The sequence below is a fragment of the Nannobrachium achirus genome, assembly GCF_963921795.1.
Source record: "Nannobrachium achirus genome assembly, chromosome: 4".
NCBI classification, from domain to species: Eukaryota; Metazoa; Chordata; class Actinopteri; order Myctophiformes; family Myctophidae; genus Nannobrachium; species Nannobrachium achirus.
Window position 1 is genome coordinate 8,095,222 of NC_137813.1, and position 19,898 is coordinate 8,115,119.

The window sequence follows — 19,898 nt, forward strand, 5'->3', positions numbered from 1 at the left end:
GTGAATACAACATCCATTCCCACTGTACTACTTGTCCATTTGGCAATGTAGTGTTCAACATGTCGTTCGTCAATGAACGTGATTTACCACCTAGTCCACAGTCTCTAGCCGAAGCAGGGTATTTGGCTCTACGGTTGTGAAATGAGGCGGCCCCTCTTCCAATGAGAATCTGTTTGACCTAAGATAAGAAGATGAGATGAAATAAGAACTTAACCTCATTTATTCTACGAAAATAATACAGTACAGCAGCTTAATAATAATAATACAAGATTGCCTACCCTGTCACTGGTGGTTGCATTTCCCCACAGCGCAGGATCCTTTCCATTTTCCCACCAGGACACACCATCTTCACCGAAGGGGCGAGGGGGGATTTCGGCTTGCATTTCAGTCCCGCTGCCGTCTCCCAGTGTCACTGAGTTTGAGGGAAAACACATTTTTGGGGCACATTTTAAATTATTTTAAAATGTTTTTTTAAAAAAAACATTTTAAAGGTTGATAAAACTATTGTCAAGAGTAGCTACCACTCTGTCTGACTGTGACTGACCTTGCTGTGATTGTGAAGAAGAACTTGGGCCCGCCGATGATGGGCCCGCCGATGATGCATCCAGATCATCCAGGTCAATTTGATCCATAACAGTCAGTGAACTTGGTCCCGCTAACTCTTCTAAACCTGAACTATCCAGACCCAGGTCAATGAGTTCGTCTCCCCGCTCCATCACCTCGGCCTCGGGCAGGGCCGAGGGCTCGCCTCCAGCAGCAGCAGCACTGTTGCTAATGTTGCTAACAACAATATCACCGGCGTTCCCTGAAACCGATTCACCTCCTTCCTCAGGGTCATCATCGTCCTCGTTCTTTTTGAAGAAAGATGAAATTGATGGTGTTTGTTGCACCATAGCAGCATGCTTAGCTTTCTTTTGTAATTTCTTTGTTCGTTTTTGGTTACCACTCAAGTGCTTCTTACCCGGCATCTTGTCAAGTCAACGGTCTGCATTTGATTTGAAATGAAATGTCCCATCAGTCACCTGACCTGTGACTCGCTCATCAAAATACCACCTGTGTACGCTACCAACGTCATACGTCATTCATTGACAGAATTTGGCACTGCTTGATTTTAATCGGTTAAAAACATATTAAAACACACACACACAAGCCATAAACCGTCCCTGCCTGTTGTAGCAGAGACTGTATCTGGGGAAGAATGCACATCCACACATCCACACATCAACCCTACAGCTCAGTTAAATATACAGTGTCTGCGGAGATTGCGGGTTCGAATCCAGCGTGGTTCATCAGGCTTGATTCAAGCCTCTACAATGAACACACTCTTCCCGTCTTTGTGGAGGGAAGCCAGGGTGTGGAGGATGATATTTGACGCTGCGAGTATTCCTACGGGCTGAGAGGAGGGAGGAGGGAGGAGGGAGGAGTGGCACCTGTCAGCAGGTAGTCTTCGGTTGTAGCAGGTGAATCACATACAACAGCATGCAGTGACAACACACAAATGCTTGTGGGGAGGAATTGGAAATAATCTGCATATTGAGAAAAAAGGGGTTAAAAGTTTTTCTAAAATGTCTACATTGCTAAAGGTTTGTGATTTAATTTGTACCTCAACTCAAATATATTGTCACATCACAGGCCTACAGGTGTAAAAAAAAAAAAAAAAAAAAGCTTTTGTAGAAAGAAGAAGGAAGAAACAGAAAAAAAAAAAACAGGTTAGATATCAACATGCCAGGGTGACATTTACACATGGTGCATTAAGGTGTGTGGTGAAAAGTAGAAGTGGCATCAGCCAATTAGACGTAATGACAGATAATGTACAAAACGTGCATGGTTTAAGGAAGAAAAAGAAACAGACTATAAAAACATCTCCTCTGTCGGGTGGAAACCAAAACGGTTCACTTTTCAAGATTCAAATTCAAAAGCATCAAAAGTAGCTTATCTACAGTACAAGCTCAAAAAGCTGTCCGTTTGGAGCTCATGCATCTTATTTTGATACTTTTTTGTGACGCTGTAGTTAATTTGTGAAAAGAAAACACACAAAATGTTATAATATGGAGATAATAGTTTTTACAACAGTGACATAGACGGAATAATAATGGTGTGTCATCAGGACAGTCTGATGACAGGCAGGATCAGTGCTTGTTCAACAGTCATGGCAGACACTGACCTATCACATCACTGTTGTCGGGTAGAAAACTCTTATCTGTTACTGTAGGTCCAAATACATCAGTGCAGAGCTGATGGTGAATGTTTCACTCGCAAGGACAACATAGTAATCGAAACCTACAGTGTATTAGGACTGTACAGTAAATCTTTCTTATAGTATACATAGTCTATTTTGAAATGGTTGGATAGACTGTAATGAAAATATCTAAGTACCATGATGTTTTTTCCAGGCACAACATGTTTTCTAAATAAATGTATTAAAGATATATCTGCATTATTAAGAACCACTGCTGGAAATAGACATAATTTAGACTACTTACTCTCTAAAGTAAACAAGGTAGTTTTTTTTCCAAATGGATTCACACTGCTGAAGCAGAGACATGTTCCATGTCAACCTTGCAGGATCACACACACACACACACACACACACACACACACACACACACACACACACACACACACACACGCGCGCGCGCGCGCACACACACGCACGCACACACACACACGCACAAAAAGAACAGAGCACCGTAAAGAAAAAAAAACGTGTGCTATGACTATTTTACTTCTTTACCTTCTAGTTGCTATTGAAAATATTTGGTGGCGGGTGGGGGGATACATATAATTTTAGGGGTCCTTGGCAGGAAAGGTTTCAGAACCAATGTTTTAGAAGGAATCTGTAGAATCTGCCTTTTAAGGATTAAGAGCAGGGCAGAGAAAAAAAACGTCCAAGTTCCTGGCAACACCTCATGTTTACTGTATTTAATGAACTTCCTTACTGTAAACTCTCTGCTGTGTTTGGAATGTGAACCGACAGAGGATTCCTGTATGTACCTGTGATTGACAGCTCATTATGTTGCATTGTGACCTACATTGTCAGAGTGTAGATGCCTAAAAACCAAAGGTGATCGGAGCTTCCGCAGGCGTGGGGCGTCCCCGACCCACAGGTTGAGAACCACAGTATACCAGTGCAGTGGTTCTCAAGCTTTTCTGGGTCAGAGCCCACTTCTCAAAGGTGTCCACTTACCTGTAACACCCATCTGACCACTGCCCAACCAGTGGTCGGATGGGTGGGCAGTGAAAATCAAATAGTAAAAAATAGCACGCACACACACAGGCATGCACGCATTTACGCACACATATATACAGTATAGTCACGGTCGGGCAGAAACCTCGTATCTCCAAGTTTCAAATTTTTATGTTTTTTGTTTTTATGTAAAGCCCTGCTTCATCATACAAGGCCGTCGCACATAAGTAGTGAAAACAGCAGATCTACAAGCCCACAGTGCCTCGCGTTGTGCTTGTAGATCGGCTGTTTTCACTAGTTTAAATCATTTATTTTTTGGTTTTGGACATACAAGGTTTTCCACCCGACAACAACGATATGGATGGGCCGAGTTTAAAAGAATGCACACGCTGTGGCTGACCTGCTGGGTCTGCGGTCAGTCCACTGTGTGGAGTACATCTTGTTTTAAAGATCTACAGCGAGGGGGAAGAAACCCCTGCCAAGGAGGACCCTTAGAGTAGAGGAGAGTTTTTCATCCTGATCTGAAGAGCTGTTCAGGACCGTTGTTAGATAAGAAAGAGGTTCAACGTGTTGATTTGAAGGCTGTAAATGGGAGGGCAGGGGCGTCCAAAGTGTGGCCCGGGACGAAGAGAAATGGTCCAAAGTAGTTTTTTGGAGCTGGTTACAGAAAATATATATATATAAATAAATAAAAATAAAAACAATATGGGTGAGGTTTTATGTTTAGGTTTAATTTCCAGGTAAAACGCTTTTTTTTTTTTTCATAATGTGAATGTTGAGTGAAAAGAAGTAAAATGTGAGAACATGTTTTTGTTTTTAGCAATAATAATAATATGAGTAAAAAAAATATCTTCCTTTCTCTCTCTCTTTGTCTCTCGCTCTCTCTCTCTCTCTCTCTCTCTATGTGAGCGTGTGCGTGTGCGCGCGTGTCTGTGTGTGTGTGTGCGTGTGTGTGTGTGTGTGTGTGTGTTTGCAAGAAAGATGTAGGAGCGCAAAGTACCAACGAGCTGGCCAGATGTATGGAGAACCGGGATGACTGGAAGCGACGATGGAAGGCTCGTCTGAGGACGACCTAGAGAGAAAAGGCTTCATAAAACTTGTTATAAATGTTTAAAATGAAGCTTAACAACAAGATTTACAAAGTATTGTTGGTCATACTACAGTATTAAAATCAGCAGAACAGCACATTATAACTACCATACTTTAGTTCTTATTCCATGTCCAAGTCTATTTTACTAAGTATAGAGGGTCTTGGTGTTTAGAGTGTATTTTATACAGAGACTCGTTTACAGAATAAGCTTTCTGTTAAAATATGCACCAGGTCAATAGATACTACTTCATTAGCTTTTTGTTTATTGTAATCATAATTACTTTACACATCAGAACAGCAATACTATCAGTGAGGGACAATATCTAAAGAGTGTTGTCATTCCCTGTTGTAGCAGAGACTGTATCTGAGGCCACATTCTCATAATATAATTCGGTTTAGTCGTGCGAATGGGAGGGGTGAAGTTGCTACATTCTTGCATATTTAATTGATACGTTTGCGCTCGCACTGCACTTTGTCATCCGAAACAAGGAATCGTCCACGTCTGTCCATGGGACAGGGACATGTATGTATCCAAGCTGCATAATAATGCCCCCTCCATCTCCCTGTGTTTATTAATTCTTCAAGTTCAACTCACAATGTAACCGCAGGACCGCCGCAAAATTGAGGCGCAGGCCTATTTATCTGCGGTCGACGGTCGTAAACGGGCGATCAAAAAATAACCAGCGGCGGCCGGAGGGACTCGCAAAATCTACCAGCAATAAACCAGACAGCAAATACTTTTAATAGCAAGATATGAATATCTACGAAGAGGATGACATCAACGTCTCTCTCTCTCTCTCTCTCTCTCTCTCTCTCTCTCTCTCTGCCCCTCGTCTTGCCCTCCGCTGGTTCCCTCTCTGCGCTCCGCGCATGAAGCGTCTCCATTTGGACATTATTTGGCACAGAGAGCCGCGCGCGCGAGCAAGGGCGAGAGACCCACACATCGGCCTATATTATATTAGGCCTATAGCCTATATATGATATACAAGTGACTCCTGTGGCACTTTCCTTTTATCTAACTGTGAGCAACTCCTCACAAATAATACACCATGTGCGATCGAGGGAGCGGTGATCAGAAATGGAATCAATGAGGGGAGGAGGCGGCCAGAATGGTCAGAAATCTAATGAGAACGGACGGTCTGGAGGCCTGTATTTGAGACGGATGGATTCACACCAATAGTGAAGCGTTTGTTGTAGCGAATCGAAACCACCGTTTTTTTGTGGATTTGCATTCGTTTCTTTGATTCGAAAAAGAATACGGATGCATCTTCACACATGCCCAAACGTTGTGTATTTTCTGACAATACGTTAGAGGATTCGTTTTAATCGCAATAAAACGTGCCTGTGTGAATGCCGCCTGAGGGAGAATGCACATCCACACATCAACCCTACAGCTCAGTTAAAGATACTCTCTGCCACAGTGTTAAAATGTAGGGTTCAGTGGTAAAGTGCCTGACCACCACAATGGAGATTGCTGGTTCAAATCCAACGTGGGTCATCAGGCTTGATTCTAGCTTACACAGTCTTTGTGGAGGGAAGCTGAGTGGAGGATGATATTTGACGCTGCGAGTATTCCTTCGGGCTGAGAGGAGGAGGAGGAGGAGGAGTAGGAGTAGGAGGGAGGGAGGGAGGGAGGGAGGAAGGGGCACCAGTCAGCAGGTAGTGTTGGGTAGGAGAGCAGGTGAGTCAGATAGTACAACAGTTACAACACACAAATGTCCAACTAAAATGTCTACATTGCTAAAAGTTTAAAATGGAAAATGTAATTGGTAAAGTAACCCTTTCTCGAGCCATGAGGCCCATAGGGCAGGAGCCTATTTCCCTTTTCTGTAGCGTGAAGCAGCTTTGATGTACAGTACAAGAAGGCTACACCTAAACCCCATCAACATGATGCTTTTATGTCACAGTGTCTTACCCCCAATCCAACCTCTGATGCTGAGTGCCAAGCAGGGAGGCACTGGGTCCCATTTTTCCGAGTCTTTGGTATGACCCGGCCCGGGATCGAACCCGACCTCCCAGTCTCAGGGCGGACACTCTAACCACAAGGCCACTGAGCTGGTTAATTTGGTGCTCAACTCATATATATTGTCACATCACAGGCTTATGGTGTAAAAAAGAATAATAATACAAATAAAGTGGTGGGGAGTCCTTTTTGTACAAGGAAAACAGGTTAGATATCAACATGGCAGGGTGACATTTACATAAGGTGCATTAAGGTGTGTGATGAAAAGTAGCAGTGGCATCAGCCAGTTAGACGTAATGACAGATAATGTACATAACATAGCATGGTTTAAGGAAGAAAGAAACGAGGCAGTTAAAAGTAACACAATCATATCATAGTATTTAGTCATAATAGTCATTAACACAGAATAATAATGGTGTGTCATCAGGACAGTGTGGTGACAGGAAGGATCAATGCTTGTTCAACAGTCATGGCAGTGACCTTTTACATCACTGTTACAAACAGATCAATCATCATTATTCAATGATAGTGACATCGTGCTTAATTACAGACCATGATTACAAGATAGTACACATTAATACATGCATGGCGTGCACGCATGCACCTATGCACGCATGCATGCATGCACGCAAGCACACACGCAAGCACACGGCACACGCACACCTAATAAATGTATTAAAGATATATCTGCATACAAAATAAAAACTGGTGTCATACAACTGGAGGAAAGCAGAATAAATTGGCATCGATAATGTAAGTTTTAGGGGACCAAACAGTGATGGCATCCATGCCATCGTTGTTGCTTTTGTATGATATTCAAAACAAATGGCCAAGATCTTTGCACATTGGTGGCTTTTAATTATATACTGTTTATTAAATGTGGAGAGAGAGAGAGAGGCTATGCCCAGTTATTTCATCTCTCTAAAGTAAACAAGGTAGTTTTTTTTTCTTCAAATGGATTCACACTGCTGAAGCAGAGACATGTTCCATGTCAACCTTGCAGGATCACACACACACTCACACACACACACACACACACACACACACACACACACACACACACACGCACAAAAAGAACAGAGCACCGTAAAGCATAAAAAACGTGTGCTATGACTATTTTATTTCTTTACTTTCTAGTTGCTATTGAACATGTTTGGTGGCTGGTGGGGGGATACATATAATTGCAGGGGTCCTTGGCAGGAAAGGTTTCAGAACCAATGTTTTAGAAGGAATTTGTAGAATCTGCCTTTTAAGGGTTAAAGCTAGCCTTACATCTAACAACTTGGAAAAGATTTAAGATTTCTCAGTCGTAATAAAATCGAGGCGCGCTCCCGTGATTCGGTCGTTACTCAATCGTTAAATGTGAGGTAGCGGTCTGATTCGATTTTTACCCTGACTTGAGACCCAGATTCTGTTACGAGAATATTAAACTGGTTTGATATTTTCACAAATCGGGGCTGAGTCTGAATAAGCACCATGACGTAACAACCAAAACAGAACGCTAGCGAACCAAAAGCCATTAATTCCCCAAAACGGTTCGGTTGAGCTGCCAGCCTGGCGTATCATAATAGTAGCCTACATTAATTATTCCAAACATTCAAAGTTGATAAGTTGATAGGATCAATCTGCTCCGGCTATGGAGAGAGAGGAGAGAACGGGAGAAGAGAGGGCTGGGGAGGAGGGCGGAGCTCGGTGTGTGTGCAATGATTGCAATCTGTGCATGCAGTGAGGGAAAAAGTACTCACATGTTTTACTCAAATAAAAGTATCAATACTGCAATACTGCGATGCGACGCGTTGTGAGCTTGTAGATTGGCTATTTTCATTTAGCTCAATAGGGCTAAAGTGGTTAATGTTTTATAATATTATAATTTATATCTGCAAGTAACTATAGTAACTAAGTGGAGTAAAAGTACTGAAAACTGGAAATACTCAAGTAAAGTACAAATACCTCAATTGTACTTAAGTAAATGTACTTAGTTAGCTACTTTACACCACTCTGTGTGTGTGTTTGTGCGTGTGTGTGTGTGTGTGTGTGTGTGTGTGTGTGTGTGTGTGTGTGTGTGTGTGTGTGTGTGTGTGTGTGTGTGTGTGTGTGTGTGTGTGTGTGTGTGTGTGAGCTAGTCAGAGGAATGGGAACACATGGCTATAATGGCCATGGCCTATTTCAGCAAATAAAAGGGAATCTTGTACCAGTCTTTACAAAATCTTTATATGCATCTCACATCTAACAACTGAAATCTTAAAAAAAAAAAAGTCTTTGGGGAGTCTTTTTCAAATCTCTTAAGAGCGGGGCAGAGAAAAAAGAAACGTCCAAGTTCCTGGCAACACCTTGTTTACTATATTTAATGAACTTCCTTACTGTAAACTCTCTGCTGTGTTTGGAATGTGAACCGACAGAGGATTCCTGTATGTACCTGTGATTGACAGCTCATTATGTTGCATTGTGACCTACATTGTCAGTGTGTCGATGCCTAAAAAACAAAGGTGATTGAGCTTCCGCAGGCGTGGGGCGTCCCCGACCCACAGGTTGAGAACCACAGTATACCAGTGCAGTGGTTCTCAAGCTTTTCTGGGTCAGAGCCCACTTCTCAAAGGTGTCCACTTACCTGTAACACCCATCTGACCACTGCCCAACCAGTGGTCGGATGGGTGGGCAGTGAAAATAAAATAGTAATAGTAAAAAATCCACCATGACGCGCACACACGCACGCACACACACAGGCTTGCACGCATTTACGCACACATATATATATAGTCACGGTCGGGCAGAAACCTTGTATCTCCAAGTTTCAAATTTGTATGTTTTTTGTTTTTTATGTAAAGCCCTGCTTCATCATACAAGGCTGTCACGCATAGTGAAAACAGCAGATCTATAAGCATACAGCGCCTCGCGGTGCGAGGCGTTGTGTGCTTGTAGATCGGCTGTTTTCACTAGTTTAAATCATTTATAAAATGATGGTTTTGGACATACAAGGTTTCCACCCGACAACAACGATATGGATGTTGATGGGCAGAGTTTAAAAGAATGCACACGCTGTGGCTGACCTGCTGGGGCTGCGGTCAGTCCACTGTGTGGAGTACATCTTGTTTTAAAGATCTACAGCGAGGGGGAAGAAACCCCTGACAAGGAGGACCCTTAGAGTAGAGGAGAGTTTTTCATCCTGATCTGAAGAGCTGTTCAGGACCGTTGTTAGATAAGAAAGAGGTTCAACGTGTTGATTTGAAGGCTGTAAATGGGAGGGCAGGGGCGTCCAAAGTGTGGCCCGGGACGAAGAGAAATGGTCCAAAGTAGTTTTTTGGAGCTGGTTACAGAAAAAACATATATATAAAAATAAATTAAAATTAAAACAATGTGGTTGAGGTTTTATGTTTAGGTTTAATTTCCAGGTAAAATGCAATTCTTTTCATAATGTGAATGTTGAGTGAGAAGAAGTAAAATGTGAGAGTTTTTTTTTTTTTTTTTTTTAGCAATAATAATAATATGAGTAAAAATATATCTTCCTCTTTCTCTCTCTCTCTCTCTCTCTCTCTCTCTCTCTCTGATGTATGCGCGCGTGTCTGTGTGTGCGTGCATGCGTGCACGCGCGTGTGTGTGTGTGCAGCATCCAGAGTGTCAGGTGCCAGTGTGTGCGGTATGTAGGTTTAGATTGTGTGAGTGTGTGTTTGTGTGTGCGCGCATGTGTGTACAGTATACTCAGTGTTGGGAAAGTTCACTTTAAAAACTAACTAGTTCAAGTTCAAGTTCAGAACTTCTAAAAGGAACTAGTTCATTTCTAGTTCATGATTCTATATTTTGAACTAAAGTTCATGGTTCCACAAAATGAACTAACTTAGTTCTTTTTCGTTCTTTTTTTAACCATAATTCTTTTTATACTTTTGGCTATTCAAAAAATAAAAAATAAAATTATTTATGTATTTTTTTTATTTATGTTTTCTTTTTTTTACCTTACCATTTATTGTGTAGCAATCTATACAATAGGCCTAAGGCTATGTCTAAAACACTGGCCTACACACAACGTCTTGAAGAAATATGAATTAAATAAAGTAAGACATGAACACAATAATATTAGGCTTGCCATTCAGGTTGACAAATAAAGTTGCCCCTTTGAGAAGTGGAACTTACAAGTCATTTAAAATAAGGTGGAGAGAATCTACTGAGTAGGCCCTACCTGCACTACTCTACTACAGTGGTTCTCAACCTTTTCAGGATGCAACCCCCAAAATAATCATATGAACTGGGGACCCCCCACCCTGACAAGCACTTGGAATTATAGGAGTTGGCATTACATTAGTTTGACTGTTTGATTGTGAAAATAGCCGATCTACATGCTTGTGAACATGTGCTTTAGAAATGTGCAGATACCACACCTATACTGTATGTTGATCTGTTTATTGTTGAGTGAGAAAACAATGTTAACATTAAGCTTAACAACTGGGGAGTCAGGGACCCCCCAAAAAATTAAATTGGGGATCCCCCTAGGGGTCCCAACCCACAGGTTGAGAACCACTGCACTCACTATATAACATGGAATTATTTGACATCTTGGTTACAGATTTAACAGTTGACACACGTGCACAAGACAGAGAAAACAAGCGTTTGTAACAGCTGCTATTAATGTTGAGCTGTTAATTGCCTGTGGTCAAATCTGTGTCAAATGCGCATTTTCAATGAGGCGATCGAGTCGATCCTTATGCCTGGCAGTGTTACCGTGCGTGCAGTCTGTCATCTGATCCAAGAAAGTTGGAGCACCCAGCACCCTAACAACATCGCGGATTTCAGGAACAGAGGTAGAAGTAGGCTAGACTATATTATAAGATGTACTGTATGATGATCAGTTATTATTCCAGTGAGTGATCTAAATCCTGTTTTAACAGCTTCACTTAGAGAAGGCAGATCACTTTCTCCCTCTCTCCCTCACTGCTCAGAGTGCAGACTGAGCTGAAGTGTTGTGTGTAGAAAGGGGAGGGGGGATGGGGAGCTTAGGGGCAGCGCTATACTAATCCGTAAGACAGTGTTCCACCGAGAGAATACACTTCAGCTCAGTGAATGGGCACACAGTGCGTGCTTCTATTGGAGCATGTGAATGAAAAGAGAGGAGAGGACAGACAACGGCGGAGGCGCGGACCGCCGCATGAACGGCCGACGAACGCCGACGAACGTCGTTCACGGGCGTCAGAATGACCGCGTTCGACAATATCGTTCATCAAGCGAAAACAATTACGTTCAGTTCACGTTCGCCCAAAATATGAACGTGTTCATGAACGATCGTTCTTTGAACGCGTTCGGGTACAACACTGAGTATACTTGTGTGTGACAGTGGCCACAAAAGACTGTGTTTTGATTTTACAATTTTACAAGTAAATATCTATAAGTTCTTTGAACACTTCTTTGACCATTTAACCCCAAAATTCTGTAGGCCTATAGTCGGGGAGCCACAGGCCCAAAAGTTCAAAGAATAGGGTTTTACCTGTGACGTCATGACATACTTTTTATTTTAGTTTTTTCTATTCATTTGGTCATTAAGGTACACAGAATGAGAGGCCTGCTCTGCCAGAAACATTGCAAAAAAAGGTTATGGTCATTGTATATTCACTCCATCGACTTCACTATACAGGGAAAGAATACAAAAAATAAATCTGCTTTAAGTAGCATGTGAGTTCTGGATTCTGAATCCATTGCAAGTGTAGTGATACGCGGAAGCGGGGATTGAACCCGGGACTCCCACTAGCCAGTCCAACACACAACCAGTCAGGCTATTAGGGCCCTACTAGCACGACTGGTTGTGCGTTGGACTGGCGAGTGGGAGTCCCGGGTTCAATCTCCGCTTCCGCGTATCACTACAATCTGGCGTTGTCGGCAGGATGAGGAGCGTGATATCCTCGCGTGAGGGACAGGTCCACGTCGTGTGCGGCGGTCCGCGGCGTGAAGTGTGAAGCGCGAGGGCACGCTCCAAAGATCAGGGGGGTGATTGTAGCCCCCACAGTTATTACCAGCCATGAACCAGCGACAACAGCCCTGCCAATCGGGCTCAGCCCTATTAGCACGACTGGTTGTGCGTTGGACTGGCAAGTGGGAATCCCAGGTTCAATCCCCGCTTCCGCGCATCACTACACAAGCATTTGTTTTGCGTGAAAAACATTCATTGGGCTAGATTTTGGCCTCTAAAAACTGTGATTTTTGATGACTCGTCACTTTTTACCGTTTTGTGGGGCTGAAATCTAGCCTAAGGAATGTTTTTCATGCAAAACAAATGTTTGCAATGGATTCAGAATCATGAAGAACCCCTAGTTTGACCCCTCACATGCTACTTAAAGCAGATTTATTTTTGTATTCTTTTCCTGTATCCACAAGTTTCCAACATCCCATCGTGCATTGTACAGAAGTTGGACGGAGCTTCCGGTGCCGCAGCCGAGTGTGATCTACAAGCTCACAACGGCTGCATCTGCGACGCGACGTGAGCTTGTATGTCTGCTGTTAACCGGAAGTGTGGTGCAAACATTTCTCCAGTAAATTCCCGCGGAAAGAGGTGGATAGTGATGTCCATGGGACTTTTTTTTTTCCCCCGGCAGAGCAGGCCTCTCATTCTGTGATCCTTATTGACCAAATTAATAGAAAAAACTAAAGTAAAAAGTATGTTATGACATCACAGGTCCTCTCACATTTTGGGCCTGTGGCTCCCCGGTCACTATATACTTGGATCTTCGCCGAACAATAGACGATCGACAGACTCGCAACGAGTCACAAAGCAACGTAATGAGGATCTTTCAATCATGGCTTTCAATCACATCCATCAGTGTTACAGGAATCCTCTGTCAGTTCATATTCCAAACACGGCAGAGAGTTTCCAGTAAGGAAGTTCATTAAACATAGTAAACGTGTTGCCACCAGGCAGGAACTACGCCCCATTAAGACCTGAGGCAGATTCTGTGAATGCTTTCTGAATCGGTAGGTCTCAAACCTGTTGGTGCCAAGGACCCCCAACATGACCTATTTCTACATGGACCCCCAGAAGAGATTTGTGTCAAAAGTTTCTAAATTATTACAAATATTTCAAACGCGTTTTCAAAGATTTATTTTTGACAACATGGTCAAAAAGAACAGATGTACTGTACAGTAGCACGGCACGAAGTGACACGCTGTTAACTTGTACACCTGATATTTTTGAATGGCCAGCGCTGAAAGCTAGACAATGAAAAAGATGCTTTGAGTCAAAGGATGTTTTTCTTCTTCTTTTCACCAAGCTCATATTCAAACTATTAATTCTAATAATGCATGCTCGTACATAGCTTTATTAGACCGTTTAATCGGAATCCTAGACAGACTAACACATAATACATAATAATGTATAGTCCATGTGCTTTTGTGGTGTTTGTCAGTGGATATTTGGAAAGCAGTCTCTGCATTCAAGCCATCCTCAGTGACAGAAGTAGTGGGCAGTACGGGTCAGTGTCTCTGGGAGCAGTTAGGGGTCAAGTGACTTGCTCAGGGACACTTTGTCACATTGATGAGGCCTGGAATCGTACCTGAGATCTCTGGGTTCCAAGACTGGCTCTCTAATCATTCAACTATGGCAGGACACACCTTGTGCCACACATATTTTGAATGATGTGGTTGTTCGGTTGGTTGGTACGTGCTGGCGTGTGTGTGTGTGTGTGTGTGTGTGTGTGTGTGTGTGTGTGTGTGTGTGTGTGTGTGTGTGTGTGTGTGTGTGTGTGTGTGTGTGTGTGTGTGTGTGTGTGTGCGCGTGCGTGTGTGTGTGTGTGTGTGTGTGTGTGTGTGTGTGTGTGTGTGTGTGTGTGGTGTTTAATTATATAACTAAAATGAATTGGCAGACAGAATGGTCACACCTGTCTTGTGGTTTCTGAATATTTTTAATGCCATTCTTTACTATAAAAGGAGGTCCTCAAACTCTGACTTGGAGCTGAACATACACTCAACACACTTAGAACTCCTTTCATCTGAACAACAAGGTGCAAATTTAAAGACTTCAAGATGATACTTGTTGTTGCAGTTCTGTTGCTGGCTGCAACAGTCCACAGTTGCCTGGTTCTGGACTGTGAGGAAATCTACAAATTCTCCACACAGAGTGGTGTGTACACCATCTACCTCACTGCTTCACCTGTCATGGTCTACTGTGACATGGACACAGATGGAGGGGAGTGGACAGTCATCCAGAGAAGAGTGAATGGCACTGTGAACTTCTACAGACCCTGGGCTCAGTACAGGGCTGGTTTTGGAGACGCATCAGGCGAGTACTGGCTGGGACTGGAGAACATGCATCTCCTTACCAAGGACAAAAAGTATCAGCTGAGGGTGGACATGGAAGACTTTGAGCGAAACACAGCGTCTGCCTCTTACTCCTCTTTCTCTGTGGGTTCTGAGGCTGATGGATACAGGCTGCAGGTCAGTGGTGTAAAGTAACTATACATTTACTTAAAGGGATATTTCACTTTCATAAAATAACTTTGAGAAACTTTAACCCATTTAGGCCTGACCTAATTGTTTGGGCTAAATCAGAAATTAGCCTACAAAAAGAAATATGTTGCTACATACTGTACATGTACTGTAGCCCCTCCACAACAGCAAAATGTGTTCCCGGCCTGAATGGATTCGTTTTTTTAGATATTTTATATAAATTATTCTTTCCTATACAAACCCATTGTAACTCCATTTGAACCATGATGGATTCATACATAGAGACTGTATCTGAGGGAGAATCAGCAGGCACCTGTCAGCAGGTAGTGTTGGGTAGGAGCAGGTGAGTCAGATAGTACAACAGTGACAACACACAAATGTCCAACTAAAATGTCTACATTGCTAAAAAAAAAAAAAAAAATACTCCACTACAATTTTTTGAAAATGTTAGTTAGTTAGTTAGTTAGCTAATACTTTTTTTTTTTTATAATCATTTTTATTGTTAGTTACTAATACTATAGTTACTTTGTGGATATTGATTATTATTACAAAACAGAGCCTACTGTACATTAACCACTTCAGCCCTATCTAGACTTAGGCTATTTGAAAATAGCCGATCTGCAAGCTGTTGTGTCGTGATGTGAGCTTGTAGATCTGCTATTTTCAAAACATTTTATATATTTTGAAAACATGAAATTGAAGATTTCTGCTTCCATGTACTTAAAGTACATTTTGATACCTATACTTTTACTCAAGTAAATTCCCAATACCAGACTTCTATTTGTAACAGAGTATTTCTGCATTGCAGTACTTTTACTTAAGTACCTGTAACAAATGTGACTACTTTTTCCACCACTGCTGCAGGTTGCTGGCTTCACTGATGGAGGAGCAGGAGACTCTCTGGCCTATCACAATGGAATGAGATTCTCAACCTTTGACAAAGATCAGGACAAGTGGAGCAAGAACTGTGCAAAGGAATATTCTGGTGCATTTTGGTACAAGAGCTGTTATGGTGTTAACATCAATGGTGTTTACTGCCAGGGAAGCAGAGCTAACACAACTGCAAACTGGAGGACCTGGAAGAATAATCATTACTCCCTGAAAGCTGTAGCCATGAAGATCAGACGTGTTCCTTAAACATGTTCAGGTTCACATGCATAGATTTGAAAAGCACAGCTGTGGTATAAAAGGCATGATGCAATATTTACTCTTTTTCATGGATTGATTCTTTTTTTCTTTTTTTCATTCTTTGGGATTCTGTTTAATCCTAAACTAACTGTTTGATTGTGAAACTAACTAATTTGTATTGTATCACATATTATTACAGTGGTGATCTGCTGTCCTCTATGGCTCTTAAATCAATAAATAATCCAAGCTGTTAAATGAATAAATAGATGCAAAGACAAAGATTAGTTGTATTTGGTGATTTGGCAATCTGGGAACCCATCGTCAAAGAAGAAAGGGCGACACCTATCGGTCGGCCTCTCTTCCTTTGACTCTGGGACCAACATAGAAAGGGGCGGGGATACATGGAATTCCCCGGTTGAGAACGAATTTTAAAACTAGTTCCGCTTTGAAGCCTGGTCCGCCCCTTGGTTTGGTTCCCTCCCGAAACTACTATAGCGGAACTGCTACTCTACACACGGAACACAAGTTACACAACAGACAACCACAACAACGACGACGCAACATAGATGCTACTGTGGACGAGGAACTGTTTTCTAGCGTGCTTACAAGTGTTTCTCAGTTACACAATATTGAACAATTAAAACCTCTTCAGCCCATTTGTTTTAAGTACTTGATAGATCGGCGACGACGGCGAGATGTTTGGCATGTTTGGCCGCCTGGATCCTGTTATCCTGCTTTCCCAGAGAGAAGGAACAAGGACCCCATCGTTTTTACCCCATATGCTGCGCTGAATGAAGCTGGATGATCTGCTGATGATCTGCTGCAGACCAGTGACCAAGACACAACGAATTTACCCACAATAAGCAAACGTTTATATAGCCTCGGATGTCATGGTGTGTTGCAATACAGTGGATTGATGTTTTAAATCAATATGGGATGTTATGATAATGTATAACTGCTTTAACCTCGCCTACCAGGCTTTCTCCCGGCTGGCTAACTGCAGTAAGCTAGCGTGTTAGCATACGGCCGTCATGTTTTCAGCTCGTCTTTTTAAACATTTACAGTTGCCTTATATTACTCTATAAATCTATCTGTGATGTGTGCTTTTACTAATACTGGCGTGTTTAGGCAATGTAGTGGGAAAAGTACTCGCATTCTTTACTTAAGTATCATGCAATACGGGCACAAGTCTTGTATTCAAAATGTAGCCCTTGAGTAAAAAAGTATAAAAGCATTGGTATTGGTATTGTCTCACAAAAGATGATGTTATGCTATGAAACAGTTCGTTTTTATTTATAGAATAATCTCTCAATAACAGACTATTTTTTCCCTTTTATTTGATGATGGTTAGCCGTATTGTTTATAGAATAAACCCTAAAGTTATGTTGCATTTATGTAGGCCTACTGTATACTACGTTTACAATGTGTATGATTATCTGTATAATAAACATTTGGTTTGATTAACAAATGTATCGTTCTATGCACAGATAATGTTGCTTAATGTGTATGCCTATGGTACTGTTAATATTTAATGTTAATGTTAGTATGAAGCTAATTATAAAGCTTACATGAATGATGATGGACTGAAAAGCTAATGAGAAGTTGTGACTCTATTAGCATACAAGCAATCTGCATTTAAATAAGCTGTGTTGGAATGTGTCAAACTGTCAACAATGGCTTGTGAAATCAAAGAATGCCACTTTCAATATGAAACCCATTTAGATTGAAATGGTTCACTTATTTATATGAATGATGGATCTGCTGCAGACCAGTGACCAAGACACAACGAATTTACCCACAATAAGCAAACGTTTATATAGCCTCCGATGTCATGGTGTGTTGCAATACAGTGGATTGATGTTTTAAATCAATATGGGATGTTATGATAATGTATAACTGCTTTAACCTCGCCTACCAGGCTTTCTCCCGGCTGGCTAACTGCAGTAAGCTAGCGTGTTAGCATACGGCCGTCAGGTTTTCACTTTTCAGGTCGTCTTTTTAAACATTTACAGTTGCCTTATATTACTCTATAAATCTATCTGTGATGTGTGCTTTTACTAATACTGGCGTGCTTAGGCAATGTAGTGGGAAAAGTACTCGCATTCTTTACTTAAGTATCATGCACAAGTCTTGTATTCAAAATGTAGCCCTTGAGTAAAAGTATAAAAGTATTGCAAAAGCAGAAAGTAGTACTCAAAGTACCCATTGTGCAGAATGTAACCACAATGCGACGTTGTTGTGAGCTTGTAGATCAGCTATTTTTAAATAGCCTGTCTAGGAATAAAATAGGGCTAGTTGATTAATGTATGTTTTATAATATAATAATTTAATACATGAGTCTTTTAGACTAGAAGTTGCAACGTTTACATTTACTCTATACTAATAATAATACACTAAAATCTAAATTCATATAGGCATATTGCTGCACTTTACTGTGTAGACTAACAAATGTAGTTCGTTATTGTAATGTAGGCCATTCTTCCTTCCATTTAATTCTATTGTTATGCACAACGATTTCCAAAAGCATTCTTTGATTGTGCAAATAGTGGCAATGTGAAACCCATACATTGTGTGGAAAACCGGGTGGGTCAATGAATATTTAAATGGAGCAATTCGCTTGTCTATATAGACTACAGAGGGATTTATTTAGCTGCACAAAGAATATGTACAGTTGAAAGATGGTTTGTTTCCACCCGTGAGGGGGAATGCATAGTCAACGCACACATTAGATACCGCCCACTATGTTTGATTGGTCAAAAGCGCTGCCTGTCACCAGACTTGGGTACCGCCCAAAATCCCTTCCGTGAGTTTGGTGTGTGACAGACTCAGTAGCGTAGCGTTCTCTGAGGCTGTTCTTGAGAGACTAGTGATTTGGTAACACTACCTAAAGGTTGGGGTCTGTAATGCATTACAATCACCTTTACAATGCATGATAAGGCTTCATAAAACTTGTTATAAATGTTTAAAATTATGCTTAAACTTATAGCAAGGATTTACGCAGTATTACAAGTGTTGGTCATACTACAGTATTAAAATCAACAGAACAGCACATTATAACTACCATACTTTAGTTTGTATTCCATGTTTATATAAGTATATTTTAATATGTATAGAGGGGCTAAGTGTTTAGAGTGTTTTTTATACACGAGACTCGTTTACAGAATAAGCTTGCTGTTAAATAATATGCACTGGGTCAATAGTATACATACTAATTAATTCCTTTTTTTGTTTATTGTAATCATAATTACTTTACTTTACACATACTGTAAGAACAGCAATACTATCAGTGAGTGATAATCTAAAGAGTGTCGTCATTCCCTGTTGTAGCAGAGACTGTATCTGAGGGAGAATGCACATCCACACATCAACCCTACAGCTCAGTTAGAGATACAGTCTCTGCCACAGTGTTAAAATGTAGGGTTCAGTGGTAAAGTGCCTGACCGCCACAATGGAGATTGCTGGTTCAAATCCACCGTGGGTCATCAGGCTTGATTCTAGCTTCCACAATGAACACACTCTGCCCGTCTTTGTGGAGGGAAGCCGGCGTGTGGAGGATGATATTTGACACTGCGAGTATTCCTACGGGCTGAGAGAGGGAGGAGGAGGAGTAGGAGGAGGGAGGGAGGGGCACCTGTCAGCAGGTAGTGTTGGGTAACCTCGCCTACCAGTCTTTCTGGGGAGAAAGCCTGGTGTTCGTTCACAACAGACATTTGGTTTCCACCTAAAGCGCGGAAACCACTAGAAGAAGCGGCGTCGCTTTGATTTAGTTCCCCTCGTTTGTTTCCCCAATCCATATTAAAATGCTCGAGAGTAGTGTAGTCTTGCCAGTCGCTACGAGTTGGACTAAAAGATGCATATACCAAACAAATCTTTCGAAAGCAAAACTACGCCGCATCAAGGTGTTTATTAGGTAGGCCCTAAAACTATGTCCTTGGGTGCAGGGGAATATTTTGGGTTAAAACTGAATCCGGTTGATTGTTCCGGCCAAAGTGTAGTCCGTCTAGGACTACAACATGACGCAAAGTGGTTTCCGCTCCCGACCGGATCAAACCCCGTAAATGGAATGATCCCAGACTAAGTGTTGGTCAGTGGTGTGAAGTAACTATACATTT

The 19,898-nt window shown here is 41.7% G+C and overlaps 1 protein-coding gene across 1 annotated transcript; it reads left to right on the forward strand.

Annotated features, from left to right (window-relative positions):
* Positions 1–14,235: 14,235 nt before the first annotated feature.
* On the forward strand, positions 14,236–15,795 carry LOC308282610 (microfibril-associated glycoprotein 4-like; the record flags this gene model as incomplete). The annotated part of the gene is made up of 2 exons (XM_080722997.1): positions 14,236–14,646; positions 15,523–15,795. 2 exons carry the CDS (start codon positions 14,236–14,238, stop codon positions 15,793–15,795), a joined length of 684 nt encoding a protein of 227 aa, XP_080579123.1.
* Positions 15,796–19,898: the final 4,103 nt, after the last annotated feature.